At 45.3% G+C, this 19,998-nt stretch overlaps 1 protein-coding gene across 1 annotated transcript in view; it reads right to left on the bottom strand.

Annotated features, from left to right (window-relative positions):
* Positions 1 to 8,092: 8,092 nt before the first annotated feature.
* TRMT2A (tRNA methyltransferase 2 homolog A) overlaps positions 8,093 to 19,998 on the bottom strand; it is a 52,880-nt gene continuing 40,974 nt past the window's right edge. Inside the window, 4 exon segments of the mRNA XM_029620051.1 lie at positions 8,093 to 9,771; positions 10,300 to 10,396; positions 19,448 to 19,564; positions 19,874 to 19,949. Coding sequence (XP_029475911.1) covers positions 9,573 to 9,771; positions 10,300 to 10,396; positions 19,448 to 19,564; positions 19,874 to 19,949 — 489 coding nt within the window. The 3' untranslated portion in view covers positions 8,093 to 9,572.

Raw genomic sequence — 19,998 nt, 5'->3', positions numbered from 1 at the left:
CACATTGAAATCATCGGTTCAGTGTGCTGCGGCAGTCAAAAAAGCACCAGAATGTTGGGCATTATTAGAAAGGGAATGGTGAATAAAACAGAAAGTGTCATAATGCCTCTGTATCGCTCCACGGTGAGACCGCACCTTGAATACTGTGTACAATTCTGGTCACCGCATCTCAAAAAAGATATAGTTGCGATGGAGAAGGTACGGAGAAGGGTGACCAAAATGATAAAGGGAATGGAACAGCTCTCCTATGAGGAAAGACTAAAGAGGTTAGGACTTTTCAGCTTGAAGAAGAGACAGCTGAGGGGGGATATGATAGAGGTGTTTAAAATCATGAGAGGTCTAGAACGGGTAAATGTGAATCTGTTATTTACTCTTTCAGATAAATAGAAGGTCTAGGGCAGAGCTTTCCAAAGTGTGTGTCGCAACACTTTGGTGTGTCGCCTGAGGTGTGCCGCGCAAGCCCGGTGCACGTGACACACCGGCAAGTGGGAGCCAATGCGGCCGCCGGTGGAGCTCATCCCACTGGCGGCTGAGCAGCGAAGAATCGTTGTGCTGTGTGCCGCAGACACACAGCCGGAAGATCGGTAAGACCGTGGTGAGTTCACGTCACCATGGCCCGAAGAAAAAGGGCACGTCTAAACGTGCAGGTGCTCCGCCTCCTTCCTGCCCACGCGGCCCCGGAAGAAAAATGTTGCCGGAGCCGCACGGGCAGGAAGGAGATGAAGCAGCTGCGTGCAGAAGAGGAGCCGCATTGTTGCAGCGGGCGAGAAGAGGCCCGGTAGCAGGGCCCCCACCGCGGATCGGTCCGAGAAGATCAGGGCCGCTGCAGAGCCGATCCTGCAGCGACCCGTGAAGAGGAGGCCCAGAGGTAAGAGAGGCTGAGGGCCCGTAGACTGCGTGTATTAGCTGAGCTGAGTTGAGATTGGGTGCCTGTATGAGCTGAGCTGAGTTGAGAGATTGTGTGCGTGTATGAGATGAGTTGAGAGATTGGGTGCCTGTGTGAGTTGAGAGATTGGGTGTGGGAGTGAGGATCTCAATGTTTGCAGAGACAGCATGTGAGAGCCTGTGTGTGTGTGAGAGAGAGACAGCATGTGACAGTGAGAGCCTGTGCATGAGCAAGACAGCATGTGGGAGTGAGAGAGAGCCTGGGTGTGAGAGAGTCAAACAGCATGTGCAAGAGAGAGACTGTGTATGAATGATTGTATGAGAGAGAGAGCATGTGAGAGTGAGAGCCTGTGTGTGTGTGTGTGAGAGAGAGAGAAAGCATGTGAGAATGAGAACCTGACTGTATGTTTGAGGGAAGAAGATAGATGGAGAGAAAAGAAATAGAAAAAAAGACAATATGAAATGAATTGGCAAAAAAATAAGAAAGGGGAGGTGGAACAAAAAAGCCTGGGACCAACCAATTAGAAAACTAAGATCAGACAGCAAAGGTAAAAAAAAAAAAAGAAAGAAATTACTTTTTACTGATTGGCACATGTAATCTTTGTTAATGTCAAGAGTAGCACTTTCTCTATGCGGATCTCACAATGTACGAGATCAACATGGAGGAACTGGAAACCCACAGGGCCTGCACAGAGGCGGCAGCAGAATGGGCTTCAGTGCCAATAGCAGCAATCAGCGCCTCCCCAATAGCCATGCAGCATCAGTGGCAGCAGAGGAATGAGAGAGGCTCCGAGGTTGCTGGCAAAAGAAAGAGAGGGGGTCTGCCTTTAGTGTGTGCATGTGTATGAATGGGTGCCTGCCTGGGAGTGTATGTGTGTGAATGGATGGGTGCCTGCCTGGGGGATGGTGAGGGAGTGGTGTGAAAATGAATGGGAGCCTGCCTGGGGGTCAGTTTTAGTGTGTGAGAATGAATGGGAGCTTGCCTGGGTGTGTGTGTTTGTGTGTATGTGAGGGAGCCAGAGAGAGTGTGTATGAGAAAATCCAGGGGAGTAAGAGTTTGTGTGGGGTGTGTGTGGAGGGGGAGAGAGTGTCTTAGAGCCTGAGAGTGTGTCAGTGTCTGTGAGAGCGCGAGGTTATGGTGGGTATAAGAGCATGAATGTGTATGTATGTGACAGTGTATGTGAGAGAGAGAATGGACATGTGAGTGTGTGAGAGAGGATAACCTCTGGGAAATTGTAAAAAATGTATATGATTTTAATTAATAGAAATTCTATTTATCAGTAGTTTTAAAATATTCTTTTATTAGTATGGTTTTACTATTATAACTGATGCCTTGCTTTTTCACAGGTAGGGTTATTGTTGTTTGAGTCCTTGGTGTTATTACTGTTATGTTACAATGGGATTGCAGTATAGATTTTGAGAGTCTTTTTTGCGAGGTTTTATTTTAGTTCACAATGTGCCTGGCAGTGGAAGGTGTTTGTGCTGCTGTTACTGTGAGGTGACACCAGCATTTGAAAATATCTTTTAGTATGATGAGCTTTAAGGGAAACATCCAAGCTCCATTGTTTGGGGGAATTTCAGTGGATGCACAGAGTTACAGAACTGGAGGTGCAGGATTTATATTGACATTCTGTCCCTTCCTATATATTCCAGATTTCACTCTCACAGCCATATAGAATTAGTTGAATGAGGCTATCAAATAATTATATAGTGTGAAACTGGCCAGCTTTTTAAAATTATGCAGAAGACCCTTTGGACTTTTTTTATTAACACCAAATATTCAAAAGCTGTGTTCATCCCATCAAGCTCATATATCTCATTAAAGAGGTAAATTGAACAACACAATAACTTTGTTTTATTATTGTTACTCATAAATTATAACAATAACATTAATCTTGGAATATTATATATTTTTAATATAAACGAAAGGTTTTCACAAGATATGTTGTGAAACATTTTATTATGTATATATTTAAGGAAACATACATAAATTGTCGAAATACATTTTGTTCATTTAACCTTTAACCTTCGGTTTGCTTGTAGACTAATTACTGTGTCCCAAAATTATGTTTGTCTAAAAAGTGTGTCACCAACATGAAAAGTTTGGAAAGCTCTGGTCTAGGGGGTACTCCCTGAAGTTAGCATGTGGCACATTTAAAACTAATCGGAGAAAGTTCTTTTTCACTCAACGCACAATTAAACTCTGGAATGTGTTGCCAGAGGATGTGGTTAGTGCAGTTAGTATAGCTGTGTTTAAAAAAGGGTTGGATAAGTTCTTGGAGGAGATGTCCATTACTTGCTATTAAGTTGTCTCAGAAAATAGCCACTGCTATTACTAGCAACAGTAACATGGAACAGACTTAGTTTTGGGGTACTTGCCAGGTTCTTATGGTCTGGATTGGCTACTGTTGGAAACAGGATGATGGGCTTGATGGACCCTTGGCCTGACCCAATATGGCATGTTCTTATGTGGTCTACTCTGGCCACACCATCCAGACAAAAAGCTCCTGGGCCTCCCAAGCCACAGTGTGGCTCTTCATCCCACCCTGGCGGTTCATTTATGCCACTGTTGTGAAATTCTTTGAGAATACTTTCATACTCACTCCCAGACCTGAGGGAAGAAAAACAGCCTGTGAACCACTTTTGTATCTAAACCATTAACCAGGCCACTTCCGCAGGTGATCATCAACCTCAGGCAGTTTACCCCTTACAGACCGCCACCCACGCTGGAGTTTCCAAGATGACCCCCTTCCCCAACTTGCAGCAAGATAGCCACCTCGCGAGATTGGATCTGTATACTCCCCACAGCCATAACTGCCTCTGATACTGTGCCAATGGGTTCCAAGGGGTCAACAGTGCCATCTGAAGAGGCTGCATGTGGGCAAAGACCTACGGCACCAAATCTAGCATAGATGCCATAGAACCCAGAACCTGTAAATAATCCCATGCCCTGGGAACTGGCAGGCACAGGAAACATACTATTTGAGACTGGATCTGTGTCACCCTCTCTGGGGTATGAAAGACTCTGCTGATCCCAGTATTCCAAGGACTGGGTCGGCACTAGATGACTTGGACAAGTTTAGCACACAGCCCATCACCTGGCGCACTGCCTAACGACATTCCCCTGCAGACTTCGCCTGATCGAGCAGATAGGAGGGGATTCTTGTCCACCCTTTTCTCAAAGCTATCACCACTACCATCATCACTTTTGTGAATGTTCATGGCACAGTTGCTAGCCCAAAGGGAAGGGCCCAAAATTGAAAATGCTGCACCAGCACCATGAAACGAAAAAGCGTCCGATGTTCCTCCCTGATGCCTATATGCAGATAGGCTTCAGTCAGATCCAAGGACACCAGACACTCTCCTCTTGGGACACTGCAATTACCATACACAGTGTCTTCATCCGAAAATACAGTACTCGCAATGCTGTATTGAATTTCTGGAGGTCCAGAATAGGCCGAAACGTGCCCTCCTTTTTGGGAACAAAATAAATCAAGTACCTTCCTTGCCCTCTTTCCAATGACGAAACTGTTACAAACACATCCAGCCTTTGCAAGCGGTGCAATGTATTCTGTACCACTTCTCATTTGGTTCAGGACATGCACTGGGATATCAGGAAGACTTCTCTCAGACAAGAAAATTCTAAGATGTAGCCTTCTCTTATCACCTCTAGAACCCATTGGTCAGACTTTATCTTGGTCCACTCTTCATAGAACAGGGCTAACCTCTCTCCTACAGTTTCCACCAAAGAGCGGAACAGCCTGACTTCATTGTGAGGTCTTACCTCCTCCAGTCCCCTGCCTGAAACCATTCCTGCGCAACCCTTGGTGTCTCCCCGAGGTCTGCTTCTGCCCCACGACCGCAGTACCTCTGCCAGACCTAAAACATCTCATATCCCAAAAGCGGGCCCGTGGTGGGAAGGTCATCTTGAAACTTTTCTTATTCTCGGGCAACTTATTCCCTTTGGACACCCCCAAGATGCTTCATCAACTGCTCCAGGTTCTCTCTGAATAGCAGCTTTCCCTCAAAAGGAAGATTACACAGCTGCCAGTTGGACAACACATCCGCCAACCAATTACTTAACTACAGGAGTCTTCTTGTTACCACGAAGACCATAGTCTTGGCTGACGTCCGGACCAAGTCATATAGGGCATCAGCCAGATAATCCATCCCAGCCTCCAAACGAGCTGCCTGCTTAGAGTCCACAGAGCTGGGCTCACTCTCCTGAGCCTTCTGCACCCAACACAAACAGGCCCTCTGCATCAGGCTACCACAGATTGCCACCTGGATATTCAAGGCTAAAACTTCAAACATCCTTTTCAAATTAATTTCCAGCTTGCTGTCTTGGACATCCTTTAGTGCAGCAGACCCTGCCACTGAGACAGTAGTCTTCTTAGTTACCACTGAGACTGCTGCATCCACCTTTGGCAGCTTCAAGCGTTCTAAGATCTCCTCCGTCAGTGGCTACTTCACCATCGCTCTACAGACCTGCAAGCCAGCCTCCAAAATATTCCACGCCCGGTTCTCCAGCTTTTTCACCTTCTTGGGCAATGGAAAAGCCTTTGGTAGACCCCACAGTCCATCTAGAACTGGGTCCACATCCTCATTATCAGAATCCTCCTGGGTAACCCTTGATCCCTAGCTCTTCCAAGACATGTGGAATGAGAGGTCTTAACTCTTCCTTCCAGAACAACCGGACAACCCTTTGGTCATCTCCTTCCATAACAGGTACCTCATCCCTGGGTGGCCGACCAGATTGCCCACTGTGAGGTCCTCTCCCGGGACATCTCCTGGATCACATCCTGCCACTTGCGGATCTTCCGAATCCTGCCAATCCTATCACTATCCCTCTCTTGAGAGGGACGCAGCAGCCCCAGGTGACAAAGCAAGGATCCCGACACCCCAGCAGGGGCCAACTTAGGCCTCTTAGAGAGACCCGGTGGCTTCTAGGGACACTACAGTTTTCCCCCCAGGGGCCACTACCCTGCATCTTCCCAAATAGGCCATGTGGAGAAACAATAGAAAATGTCCTGAACAATCCTCTGCTTCCTCAGCGGGTTCTTCGTCCAGATCTTCCCTTGATGACTGCATCATCAGGGAAAGCAGAGGAGGGGAATCCCTGGACCCTACAGATGCTGCTGTCTGCCTGCGTCATGCCTCAAAGACCGCTGTGCTTTCAAACCCCCCCCCCCCCCCACTTCCCCCCAGCAGCATCCACCGTAGGCCCTGCAACCTCTGCAGAGGTTTCCTCACCTCCGGAGGCACTGGTACTGCAAAGTGCGGCTGCATGAACATGACCTAGATGTGTGCTGCAAGCCTAATGCTCTACCGTGCTGGGAAGCTGGCACCATTGGGCCTACCATGTGGGCACACTTGTACGAACTGTGTACTGGAAACACTCCTGCACCAGCAACATTTACCACCTCAGATAAGCCTTGTAGCCCCTGCCATCATCTGGTACTCAAGCTTCTCACCACCCAATCAGCCACTTCCTTTCTTTTCTTTTTTTTTTTTTAAAGAAGCCACAGCACTAAAACAAAAAACTACCCCAGCAAAAGAAAGGGTATACTTTCCTGCTGTTAGCCTTCACTGTGGAGGAGAAGCCCTTAGAATGACTGAGGGAGTCACGCCCCCCTGGCTATCAGGCCCCCAGGATGGTGCGGGTAGAGCGAGTCCAGGGATTACCAACCCCCTGGCTCATCTGGTCCACCTGAGGGATGGTCCACAAAAGACCCCTATCATCAGGGAGCACTCCATGCTGATTTGTCTCTTTTTCTTTTAAACTACTCTCACTCAGAGTGCAGGTTTGCACCTCTACCATCTGCTGGAGACAGAAATACTGAGGGACTACAAGTGGCACTCTCGGTTATGTAGCAGTGCCTCAAAGCTTTTTGTTTTCTGCCTCCATCTGCTGGTAGGGATGCAAAACCCACTTGTCTGGACTGATATGGGGAAGGAAAGGAAAGTCTCGTGGCTGCAATAAGCAAATGGTATGCTCAATGCAGCAGCAGTTAAAAATGTGTACAAACGAGTTAAAAGATGCAGGCTGATCACACCTTTTAACCAGGTGGCAGGGGCACAAAAATCATATTTATGTACAGGAAACATGCTGTGTGCACATCAATCCTGACCACAGGACCTGGCAGCAGTAGTCTTGCTTCTGCCCATAGACTAACACTAGTGCTGGAAACTTGATGCAAGCTCTGATTTGGAGTAGAAGTTGCAGTGCTAAGGAAATACGAGTTAAACCAGCGTCCCTCTCAGGTAATAGCTAATAACTTCATTAGCATGGGATTTCCATGCAAGGGCATAAACAGTATACATATTCTATGCACAAAACTCCTTAGTGTACAGGGAGTGCATTTGGCCAAGCAGACTTAGGGTTAGTCTATGATGCAGGGAGCCTGTAGTAGGGATTTACACATGTAAAATATGATTTGTGCACACAGCACATTTTATGCAGACAAAGCATTTTTGTGCAGTTTTAGGTTAATGTGCCTTTCACTTACAATGCATTAATATACCATAATGGATAACTTTTTTTTTTTTTTTAAAGCACATAAGTAAATAAAATGTGTAGTGAAGTTTAGTCTTCTTATATTGGACTCAGATTACAAACCATCGTAAGCAGATGTGCCCTGCAAGTAAGAGGGCAAACCAACTGTCGTTTTTTTAAACTGTATTACCTTTTGGAACTTTTTTTTTTTTTTTTTAACTTTAAAACCTAGCTACAATGCAGATTTTTTTTTTAATTATCATAATTGCACACAGTTGATATCAATCATATTGGAGCATGTATACGACAGAGAAAAAAAATGAATCAAAAGTGTATGGGTTTTCAGGGATGTCACCATCCCCTCCTAAAATGTGAAAATCTCTCCTGTAATTCCTTGCCTTCGCCAACTGCACCAACGTAGCATGCTTTTCTTTACAAATAGCCTGGTCTACGGCAGTTCAGTAATTCAGGAAGGTAATTCAGCAGCCCGTCCTAAATCTAATTTTAGGTGTTGCAGCATCTCTCACAGTGCTTACTCCTGCAGCAAATACAAGGCTTCCACTGGTCCCTGGCTTTAGATCAAATTAAATCTAGGATGCCTGTGCTTCCAAAATCCATCCTTCTATTGCTTCTAGGCCAATAAGAATGGTTAGGTGCAGAATACCATCCACAGTACTGAACCTGTATATAATCAAATTCATTTACAATCTGTGAAGTACAGTGTGTTTTATTCCTGCTGTTTACAGCATGCAATAAGGCACAACTTCTATTTCCCCTGTATAAATCAAAATATACTATAATCACATTGAAAAGCTTAAAATAAAATAATTCCTTCTGATGATCAAAGCAAAGTACTACTAAGCTACCACTGTTTAAAATATGGGGTGATTGAATAGCACATTCTGGCTACTTATGGGCTATAGTACTGAAATATTTTTCCTACCTAGAAGCCAACTCACAACTATGGAAAGCATCCAAAGGTCTGGCTTTGTCAGTGCTTTCCAATAAAGATTTATAGAACGGTGTGGGGGAGGGAGCATAGGTGACAGGATGGATGGGGGTTGTGATACTGGTGGGAGTATTGCTATGTAAATAGCAGTTATGGTTATGAGGTCATAGCTTGGGTATAAGCGGAGTTCTGGGGCATGGGTGTGGAAGGGGTAAAGTGAGAAGCGGCTTCATTCATTTTATGTTCCTTGTCACTGGAGGAGGGAAGTATAGTAGTTAGGGGAGAAAGGGTGTGCACACTTCACCAGTGCATTTTCATACCATCCTTTGCCACTGGCTTCAGTAATTTTTCTGTGTGCTGTGGTAGGGCACAGGGTAGGTTTCTCATACTGCAGTTACCTACTGAAAGCCAAGGGGATTTTTGGGAGGTTCAGTTCTCTGAACAGACTGAGCTCATGGTTCTGTATTTATCTAAGATATTCACATTTTCTTCATGCATGCTAAATCTGGTGAATTTTTATTTTTTGAGAGAGGAGTTGTACCTAAAAGCCACAGCACCAGTGATCCTTTTTCCCATAACATTCTTTCCAACCTTCCATAAAGTTAGAAAGCAGAGGGAAAGATTTCTGGTTTCTAAAACACTTGACCTTCTGAGTTCTTCTTAGGATCAGGATCAGTTTAAAAACAAATCACCCCTTTAAATGAGAAAGACATGTACAAGCCTTGGAGCAGGTACAGAAAATTTATCACTATCCGCCTCTGCCCTACACGAATCAGTCTTAACGAAAAGCTTTTGCTCCAGTCTTGTATCTAAACACAAATAGTGCAGCTCATAAATCATCTCACTGTAAAACAAAACTAATAAAACTACCTTGAAACTGGTAGGCTGCAGCTGGGCAGAGCTATACCTAGAGAGCTGTCTTTGTAATGGGCACCTATTACAAAACTAAGTTACCCACCATTGGCTTTTTGAAGCTTTGAAAAACCTATACATAGTAGCACATGCTAATAAACATTACAAATCTGTTACTTACACAGTTTATATATGCAAAGGGGAGGGGGGAGAACATCATAGAATATGCATTATTCAAGTCAGGATTTTTTAAAGGAGAAAATTAGAACAAAAGCGCTGTCCAACCTCCAAAAGGAAAGATCTTCAGACGTGTTCAATGCACACCCGAGGTACTGATCCATTCAAGTTTGGGGTATTTTGTTTTGCTTTTTTTTTTTTTTTTTTTTTTTTTTAGCAGTTAACACTGCAGTCCTGTTCGCTTTTTACTACCCTGGCTGGTGTTTCAGCAGAGCTGCCATTAGAACATTGCCCCCTCTCAAACAGTACGAGCAGTTCACAGTGCATGGTCTGTGGAAACAAGTCCACAGCCATTGCTCTTGTAAGTCGAAATGGTTTTCCTTTCACTCGATTCGAAGGGGCCCGGCAAAGACTACAACAGAGGGAAAGAAAAAGTACATTGGTCAGGTCATTCCCATAGTTCTTGGTGAGCACCTGGTGTACTTTCTAATGGCAATCATGTCAATATTTAGGGCAGAATCAACAGTTATAGATCCATAGGTGTCATATGGTACAGTCCCACCACCCTTTTTGATTTATGAACTGACATTTTATGCAAACATCAATGATACTCAAGGCAAAAATGTATTTTCTAAAGCATTTTACCCAAAACACAGCTTGAGAGAATATGCTTTTGCAAATCAAAACAGAGACAATGATAGCGGATAAGGACCACTTGGTCCAAGCATTTTCACTGTCTACTAAACAGAATCCACTAGTTTATTCCAAAAAGGGAAAAGAAACTGGGTGAGCCAATTGTCATCCTCAGATCTGCAGAGCATAGCTCAGAATAAAAATGGTTAGTTTGTGTTGCAAGCCCAGGGGCTCCCAGATCTGGAACACAGCACTTGGGCATTTTTTTTACCCAGCAAGGCTTTAATGGCTTCAAGCCAGCACTTACTCTACAAAGTTATGCATGGCAGCTCGGGGATTGCAGGACACGTAAAGGACCTTCTTCAGATGCTCTGCCCGTCTGATGGCCAGGATCACTTTGGAATCTACATTCAAACAAATGAGAAGGATGTGGCTATTTTACTATCTCATCTCCAACTGTTTTCCCTGGACAATAACAATCTCATTTACAAGAGGACCCAAGAAGAGCAAGCCCCCTCCCTCCAAAACTATTACAAAATGTCCGATGGAAAATAATTTTAAGATCTCCTTGCCAGTCTTCATGACACAGATCGCCCAAGTCCCCAAGTGTAAATGGTGAAATCACTTCCTACCTGATCATTTCCTTTCCTGGAAGTAGGGCAAGCCAGTCCACACCAGTGGGTTGTGCACTCCAACGAGCAGGTGGAGGCAGAGAACAATGACTCACTGATGTCTCTCTCATATAGCTCACCAGAGACAGCCAGCTAGTATTTTTTCTTCAAAAGCCAACTGTAGACACTAAACCACCTAAATTTTATTGCGTCCTCCAATAATCACTATTCAAAACAGAACATTCTTCCATTATATAATAATTCAATTTCTTCTATCTATATCTCTATCTATATATAAACACATATACATATATATACACATATACACATATATATATATATATATATATATATATATATATATATATAAAAACATAATGAAAACACTGGACTCACCTCTGCCAAAAGTAGTCGCATAAACTATAAAACGAATATCACAGGGCAAAACTCACCATGTACAGCACCATTCCATGTGCTGTACATGGTGGCCGCCAATGAAGAGTGGGTGACTCGCCAGAATGATGGCTACTGCCTGGACACAATACCCTTATTCAATAAACATACACATGGTTACTGTGACTCCAACATCACTCTAAGCTTCAACAGCAAGAGGAAATGTGGAAAAAAGGATTTGCACTCACAAAGCTGGGAGTAGCTGGCTTGTTACGGCGGTTACTACCCCCAAACCAAATGTGCCTGATACTTCACTTTTGATGCACATCCAGCATAGCTCTCTGCTCCAACGGCAGGGGAAAAGAAAAACTGATACTTCACGCATACCCAGCATAGCTTCAACGGCAGGGGAGAAGAAAAAAGGATTCACACTCACAAAGCGGGGAGTAGCTGGCTTGTTACGGCGGTTACTACCCCAAACCAAATGTGCCTGATACTTCACTTTAGATGCATATCCAGCATAGCTCTCTGCTTCAACGGCAGGGGAGAAGAAAAACAACCAATAAGGGCTGTATAACATAGTCTGGGTTAAAACAAATAAGCATGGGTGTAGCTTGCTTATTGCGGCGGTTACTACCCCTACTACCCCCTAACTAATCAAGCTTGATATTTCACTTGGATGCAGCTCCATCACTGCTCTCTATATTAATGGTGGGGGAGGAAGGGAAATAGAACCAAGAGCTAAAAGAAACAGATAAGTATGAGAGAAAAAATGTGTGAAGCTTGCTGGGCAGACTGGATGGGCCGTTTGGTCTTCTTCTGCCGTCATTTCTATGTTTCTATGTTTCTATGTTTCTATGTGCATCCAAGATCCCTGCCATAAAATACATTCCTTAATAAGGATCTCACATAATAGAAGAATGTGGACCACCTCAAGGCAGCCCAGGGCAGGATGGTGGACTGGCTTGCCTACTTCGAAGAAAGGAAATTATCAGGTAAGAGTAATTTCACATTCCTCTTCATCCAGGCAAGCCAGTCCACACCAGTGGATGTACCAAAGCTACTCCCCAGAAGGGTGGGAGGCTGCCTGAGGTCCAAATAGCACTGCCCTAGCAAAAGATGAATACTCTCTTGCAGCCAGACCTAATCAATAGTATCTGGCAAACGCATGCAAGGAAGACCACGTCACTGTCGCCCTACAGAGAAAGCAAAGGCAATTCCACCCGGGAAACCACCTGCACCCGGGTCGAATGAGCTCTTACCTGCTTTGTAAGAGGTTTCCCAGCATCCACATATGCCACTGTCACCACCTCCATAATTCACTGAGCCCCTGTGGCATGAGAGCCCACCTCACCCTTCTTTATTCCTCGGTAAAGGAGAAAGAGCCTATCTGTCTTATGAAAGACTTGGTAACCTCCAGATAATGCAATAAATGCTGCTGCACATCCAAAAGCTGTAATTTCCTGAATTCCTTTCCATCTAAATTCCTATTCAAGGTAGAAAAACTGACTGATTCATATGGAAATCTGAAACCACCTTCAGAAGCAAGGCAGGTATTGTCCTATCTGGCGTGATCACCAAAAAGGGTTCTCTACATGACAAGGCTTGAGATTCCAAAATCTGCCTCACCAAACAAATAGCGACCAGAAACACCGTCTTCATGGTCAAAACGCAAGGAAACACCACATAGGATGAAAGGACGGACTGGCCAAAAGAGAGAGAACCAGATTTAGATTCCACAAAGGCACTGGGAAACACAAAGGGGGGGGGGGCCGAAAGTGCTAGATATGTCTGGATGTGAAGAAAGGGGCCTCCCCTGAATGCTGTAGCAGCCACCAGCAGCTTGAGCATGTTCAAGGCCAAACCTTTACTCAGACCCTTCTACAAAAACGGCAATCAAAAGAATAAATGCCAAAGCATGAAGACACCAATGTTCAAAGACCCATAAGACCTGGATATAGGCCAAAGAGGTGGAAAACTCTCTCACATGCAAGACCACCACTGGACCAGAATACCACCAGTTCAACAACCAAGCCCTCTCAAGGACCAAACTGTAAGACAAAACCAATCCAGATTGTCATGAAATACAGGATCTTGCCACAGAAGCCCCCCTCCCCCCGAGCAGAGGGAGCTGCCACGGATCTTCCATCAATAGATGACAGAGATACGCATACCGCAGCCAATCTAGGGCCACCAGGAGCACCAAGCCTGGATGCCATGCTACTTTTTGTATTAACCAACTGATCATGGAGCCACAGCGGAAACTCAGAGCAATCTGCACCATGGCCAAGACTGAACCAACACATCCACAGTCTGACATCCCATGTCAGACTGTAAAAGCAATCCACTTTCACGTTCTTGTGATGTGCCATCAGATCCAGAAAGGGCCAACCCCATCGCTCCAAGATGAGTCAAAACACTTCGGGAACCAATTCCCATTCTCCTGGATCCAACTCGTGACGACTGAGATAATCCGCACACACATTGTCAACCCCTGCTGTATGAGAAGCCAACAATGCCAGTAATTGCTGTTTCACCTACAGAAGAAGAAGATCCATTTCCTGAGAGACTTGCCGACTCGAGTCCTCCCTTGATGTAGGCCACTGCTGTTGTGTTGACAGACATTACTTTTACCATCTTTCCTATCAGCCGGGTCTCGAACTGCAGTAAGGCTAGCCAAATTGCTCAGGTTTCCAGCCAGTTGATGGACCAAGATGCCTCTTTAGAAGCCCACTCTCTCTGTGCTTCTAGCTCCTGACACAGTGAGCTCCCGCACCCTGTAGACTCACATCTATGGTGACCACCAATCGGGAGTCTCCAACTCCATTCCTTTCTCCAGATGGTCCCAGTGTAACCACCAGAGCAACTGTCATCTCATTTCAAGCGGCAAGGTCAACTGCACATTGTACTCCTGAGACAGCGAGCCAGAAGGGACCTCTGCAAAGGATGTATATGTGCGTGTGTCCAAGGAACAACCTTTATCATCACAGCCATTGATCCCAGCATCTGTAGGTACAACCATACCGATGGAGAGACTGTCGATATCAGGGCTCGGATTTGTCTCCAGATCTTTTGAATACAGGACCCTTGAAAACACACCTTGCCCTGAGCCATATCAAACCGGACACCTAGATACTCCAGAACCTGAGAAGGCTCCAGGTTGCTCTTGGCTAAATTCACTATCCATCCCAGGTGCTGCAGCAACTGAACTAACCTGTTCAATATCGCCTGATTCTCCACATCAGACTTGGCTCAGATTAGCCAGTCGTCCAAATACAGATGAACCAGAACTCCCTCCTTGCGAAGAGCTACAGCAACCACCACTACCATCACCTTTGAAAAGATCCTGGGCACTTGTGACCAAGCTGAAAGGCAATGCCTGAAACTGGTAATGGCAACCTCATAAAACCGCAAAGCGCAAGTAACGCTGATGCTGTTTGCAAATTGGAATGTGTAGGCACGCTTCCAGGAGTTCCAGAGAAGTAATTCACTCTCCTCTCTGCACAGCCATGATGAGTGACCTTAAGGTTTCCATTCGAAAACAGGTAATCCAAAGGGCTCGAGTGACTCTTTAGATATAGATTAGGTCGAAAGGAGCCCTTCTTCTTGGAAACCACAAAGTAAATAGAATAATGGCCTGTGCCTTCTTGATTCTTTGGAACTGCCACCATGGTCTTCAAAGTGAGCAGCCTCTGCATCGTGGCCAGAACCGCTGCTCATTTTTCTGTGGAATGGCAAGGGAAAACCATAAAAGTATCTGAGGATGGATAAGTCCTAAGGTGTACCTGTCACGCACCACTTCCAAGACCCACTGGTTGGAAGTGATGTGGGCCCACCTCCAATAAATTGAGACAAGTGGCCGCCTATGGAGGACAAAACAGACAGGAGAGTTAGAGAGAGAATTCAACAGGTCTGAGCCCAAGGCTCCCTTACCCTATCACTCCCTACAGGAACTCTCCCTCTGTCAGGAGGCGGGATAGGGCACCAGCCTTCACCTCACTCCTGACCTGATAAATCAGACACTCAACTGAGGGAGGGAGCAAATGCTATCACCACAGGAGGTCAGGACAGCCTGGCAGGCTGAAGTCCACAAGTAAGGATGCATGACCACCACCTGCTGGAAACTAAGAAATACTGTCTGGCTGATGTCTGTGGTGAGCTATACGAGAGGGACGACAGCAAATCGTTCAGTCTCCACCTGCTGGTTAGAATGCACAACCCACTGGTGTGGACTGGCTTGCCTGGAGAAAGAGGAAGGCAGCATTACAACAATGCACTACGATTGAGCAGACCAATTTATGGGAACTGTAACACTCATCCAACTTGATGATGCCCAAGTGCACCGCTTAAAACAGGATAATAAAATGGTCAGCGATATAACAATGACCACTTACTGTAAGTGTTTTTCATGTGACCTTGAGAGCCATGCCTAGTAAATTTCTAGAGTTGAGGGCATTCTTATAATCAGCTGCCAAGCCACTCATACCTGTGATAAATATTGGTTCTTACCTGCTAATTTTCATTCCTGTAGTCCACGGATCAGTCCACACTCCTGGGTTTATGCATTCCTGCCAGCAGATGGAGACACAGAAAGTTTTACTGACACTACTACATAATCCCTGGTGCCACCTGCAGTTCCTCAGCACTGACCTGTACCCAAGCACAAAAAAAAAACAAAACAAAAAAACCTGTAAACACACCTTCAATGCAACAAATTTACCAAAAAAAAAAAAAAAAAACACACAACAAAAACAAACTTTCAACAAGTCTGTATTCCATACAATGAAAAAACTGTATTCCCTACCAATAAGCCTCAGCTGAGCAGACGACTCTCCAACTCCACAGATCGGATGGGTTCTGGACTGATCCATGGTACTACAGTAACAACAATTAGCAGGTAAGAACCAATTTTCCTTTCCCTGTACGTACCCAGATCAGTCCAGACTCCTGGGATGTACCCAAAGCTCCTTATTTAGGTTGGGACCTAGAGAGTCCCGCTCGCCAAACGACCAAGACTCCTGATCCCCCACATCCAGATAATAGTGCCTTGCAAATGCATGCAACATAGAAACGACAGTAGAAGACGACCAAACGGCCCATCCAGTCTGCCCAGCAAGCTTTCGCACTTTTTTTTTTCTCTCACATACTTATCTGTTTCTCTTGGCTCTTAGTAACCTTTTTTATTCTATTTCCCTTCCACCCCCGCCATTAATGAAGAGAGCAGTGCAGGAACTGAATCTAAGTGAAATAGCTTAATTAGTTAGGGGTGTTAACCACCGAAATAAGCAAGCTACACCCATGCTTATCTGTTTATCCAGACTATGTAATTCAGTCCTTGTTGGTTGTTGCCTGAATATAGATCCACCTTTCTTCATTCCCCCATGCCGTTGAAGCAGAGAGCTATGCATTGAAAGTGAAGTATCAGGCTTATTTGGTTTGGGGTAGTAACCGCCGTAACAAGCAAGCTACTCCCCACTTTTTAGTGAATGCAAATCCTTTTTTCCACATTTCCTCATTGCCGCTGAAGCTTAGAGCAATGTTGGAGTCGCATTAACTATGTGTATGTTTATTGAATAAGGGTATTATCACCAGGTAGTAGCCGTCGTTCCCATGAGCCACCCACTCTTCATTCACATCCTCTAGACTTTATGGATCTACAGTGTTTATCCCACACCCCTTTGAAGTCCTTTATAGTTTTGGTCTTCACCACTTCCTCCAGAAGGTCATTCCAGGCATCCACCACCCTCTCTGTGAAGAAATACTTCCTGATATTGGTTCTGAATCTTCCTCCCTGGAGTTTTAAATCGTGACCCCTGGTTCTGCTGATTTTTTTTACAACGGAAAAGATTTGTCGTTATCTTTGGATCATTAAAACCTTTTAAGTATCTGAAAGTCTGTATCATACCACCCCTGCTCCTCCTTTCCTCCAGGATGTACATATTTAGATTCTTCAATCTCTCCTCCTAAGTCAGTCGATGAAGACCATCCACCTTTTTGGTCGCCCTTCTCTGGACCGCCTCCATCCTGTCTGTCTCTTTGGAGATAGAATCTCCAGAACTGAGCGCAGTACTCCAGGTGAGGCCTCACCAAGGAACTGTATAAGGGGATCATCACTTCCCTTTTCTTACTTGATATTCCTCTCTATGCAGCCCAGCATTCTTCTGGCTTTAGCTATCACCTTGTCACATTGTTTCGCCAACTTTAGAACGTTAGACACTATCACCCCAAGGTCTCTCTCTTGCTCCGTGCACATCAGCCCTTCACCCCCCATCGAATACAGTTCTTCCAGATTTCCACAACCCATATGCATGACTCTGCACTTCTTGGCATTGAATCTCAGCTGCCATATCTTCGACCACTCTTCCAGCTTCTTTAAATAAGAACATATGAACAGTCTCATTCTCTCCACTCCTTCCGGCGTGTCCACTCTGTTGCAGATCTTAGTGTCATCCGCAAACAGACATACCTTACCTTCTATCCCGTCCGCTATGTCGCTCACATAGGACCGGTCCTGTTCAATATCTAACACCGATCCTTGCGGCACTCCACTTAACACCGCTCTCTCTTCAGAGTAAGTTCCATTTATCATCACACATTGTCTTCTGTCCGTCAACCAGTTTGCAATTCAGGCCACCACCTCGGCACTCACTCCTAAGCTTCTCATTTTATTCACCAGCCTCCTGTGCGGGACCGTATCAAAAGCCTTGCTGAAATCCAAGTAGATGACGACGAGCGCACTTCTTTGATCCAACTCCCTAGTCACCCAGTCGAAAGAGTCAGATTTGTCTGACAGGATCTTCCCCTGGTGAATCCATGCTGCCTCTGGTCCAGCAATTCTCCCGACTGTAGATAGTTCACTATTCTCTCTTTCAGCAGCGTCTCCATCACTTTTCCAACCACCGAGGTGAGGCTAACCGCTCTACAAATTTCCTGTGACAAAACCAACTGAGCCTCTGTCCATGAGGCTGCCTGAGAATGCGTAGAGTGCACCCTCAAACTTTCAGGCACCTGATGCCCCTTGAGAACGTATGTCGACCAAATGGCCTCCTTGAGCCACCTCGCAATGGTAGCCTTGGAAGCTTGGGTACCTCTCTTTGAACCGCTCCCAAAAAAAACCCAAAAATATGGTCAGATTTCCTAAACTCATTTGTTACCTTGAGATAGCTCAACAAAGCCCTGCAGACATTGAAAAGCTTAAGCCCCCACACATGAGGCACGGAAGAGTCCAACTCCAGGAATGCCGGAAGCTCTACCATCTGATTCACATGAAACGCCGATACTACCTTTGATAAAAATGAGGGTACTGTCTGCAAGGACACTCCCGAGTCCATAATGCACCGACGGAGGCAAAGGACCCAACTCGCATCTACCTCCGGCGCACAGGAACAGCCGCCGCTGGAGAGTCTCCACGCTGCTTCTTTCGTTTCGCAGCTGCCAGGGCCAGCAACGGTCCCTCTCCCTCCGATCGGCAAGCTGCACAGAGCCCAAGACAGCTTAGACGAGCGGCATACCAAGCTGCGCACTATAATCTAAACGGCAGGAAAAGGTCCCCCTGCCGAGACCAGAATGCAGCAATAAGCAAGAGAGGCAAAGGAAACCCTTCTCCCTTTACCTCTAACCTCCGACAATGAGAGAGCCGTCTCTCAGAAACCTCAAGCCTCCTGTGTCTTACCTCACTTGAGTCCTTTCTCTTTTTTTTTTTTCCCAAATAAATTTTAATCAAGACTAGCAAACATTCTCTCTGGATGGAAAACAGAGCTGTCCAGCAACAGATCAGCCAAATTTAGAAAAGGAGAGGCAAGCTGCAGAAAAAGAACCAGCTGCCCTGAGCCTACAGACGCCTGAGCACCTTGTGAAGGGGAAGGAAATGGACCACCAGATTTACACCCCACGGAATAACAGAGCAAGCATACAAAAAAAGTCCCCGACCTCCACCTCATCCGTCTCAACCGAACAAGTGAAGGATCCACCAGGACCCAAAAAACTCTGGGAGGAAGGCTATCAAAAATCAAAGTACTCTCCAGACTACAGAACTGCAGGTTTTACCCCAACCACCATCTGCTGGAGACAGATAAATACTGAGGAACTGCAGGTGGCACCAGGGATTATGTAGCAATGTCAGTAAAAGTTTCTCTCTCTCCATCTGCTGGCAGAGATGCCTAAACCTAGGAGTCTGGACTGATCTGGGTATGTACAGGGAAGTACATTTCTTTAGCACCATCAATTTTCACAATATAAAGATAAAACTGGAGAGATACAAAAGATTATATTCAATATCCAAATTCTTATACCTAGTGAAAAATAAACTAAGGGAGATGAGGAAACTTGCTGGGAAGTCACATGCAGACTGATTGGCCGAGTTAGGTCTAAAACCTAAAAGCCAGCCTGACTCCCAAAAGCATGCTCTGCTCCACTGTATGCCAGCAGAGAAACAGAAAATTCAGTACTTACGCAGGCCTGCGCGGGGAGGATCCAATATAGCAACCAGGTTCTGTAAGGAATACAAGTTTACCAGCGTGGGTAAAAGGTCTTCAGCCTTTCCACAGCGAAACTCAATGTTATTCAGATCTGCCAAAGAATTAACAGGAAAAAAAAAATAAAAATAGTCTTTTCCACAGCTAAATTGTGCAGGAACAGTCCATCCCATTTTTATCTACCATTGTAGCTTCTGGACATTTTATTCTGCATTTTCTGTATAATCTGCATTTTTTTCTATGTCAAGATACTTTGGAATCCATTTTGAATCAGCCAAAGAATTCCAGCAGATAACTCTTGAGACCAGCTCATGTCAGCAAAGCAACTCTGAACCCTAAAGCATGCATCCTCCCCCTGCTGCTAGGAAGCTCCTACGGCAATACAGGCTCTGCTTGCACCAACCGTTAATCCGGGCATTCGCTTTGGCATCCTCCACAGCTTCCTGACAGAGCTCAATTCCAATCACTTTCTTCACTTTCTGCAGAAGAGCACAAAAACATCTAATCATAATCAGCATTTGCACATTG

Source organism: Rhinatrema bivittatum, chromosome 11 (genome assembly GCF_901001135.1).
Source record: "Rhinatrema bivittatum chromosome 11, aRhiBiv1.1, whole genome shotgun sequence".
Lineage (NCBI taxonomy): Eukaryota > Metazoa > Chordata > Amphibia > Gymnophiona > Rhinatrematidae > Rhinatrema > Rhinatrema bivittatum.
Note: the sequence above shows the minus strand (reverse complement) of the source record. Positions and strands in the feature narration are given on the sequence as shown.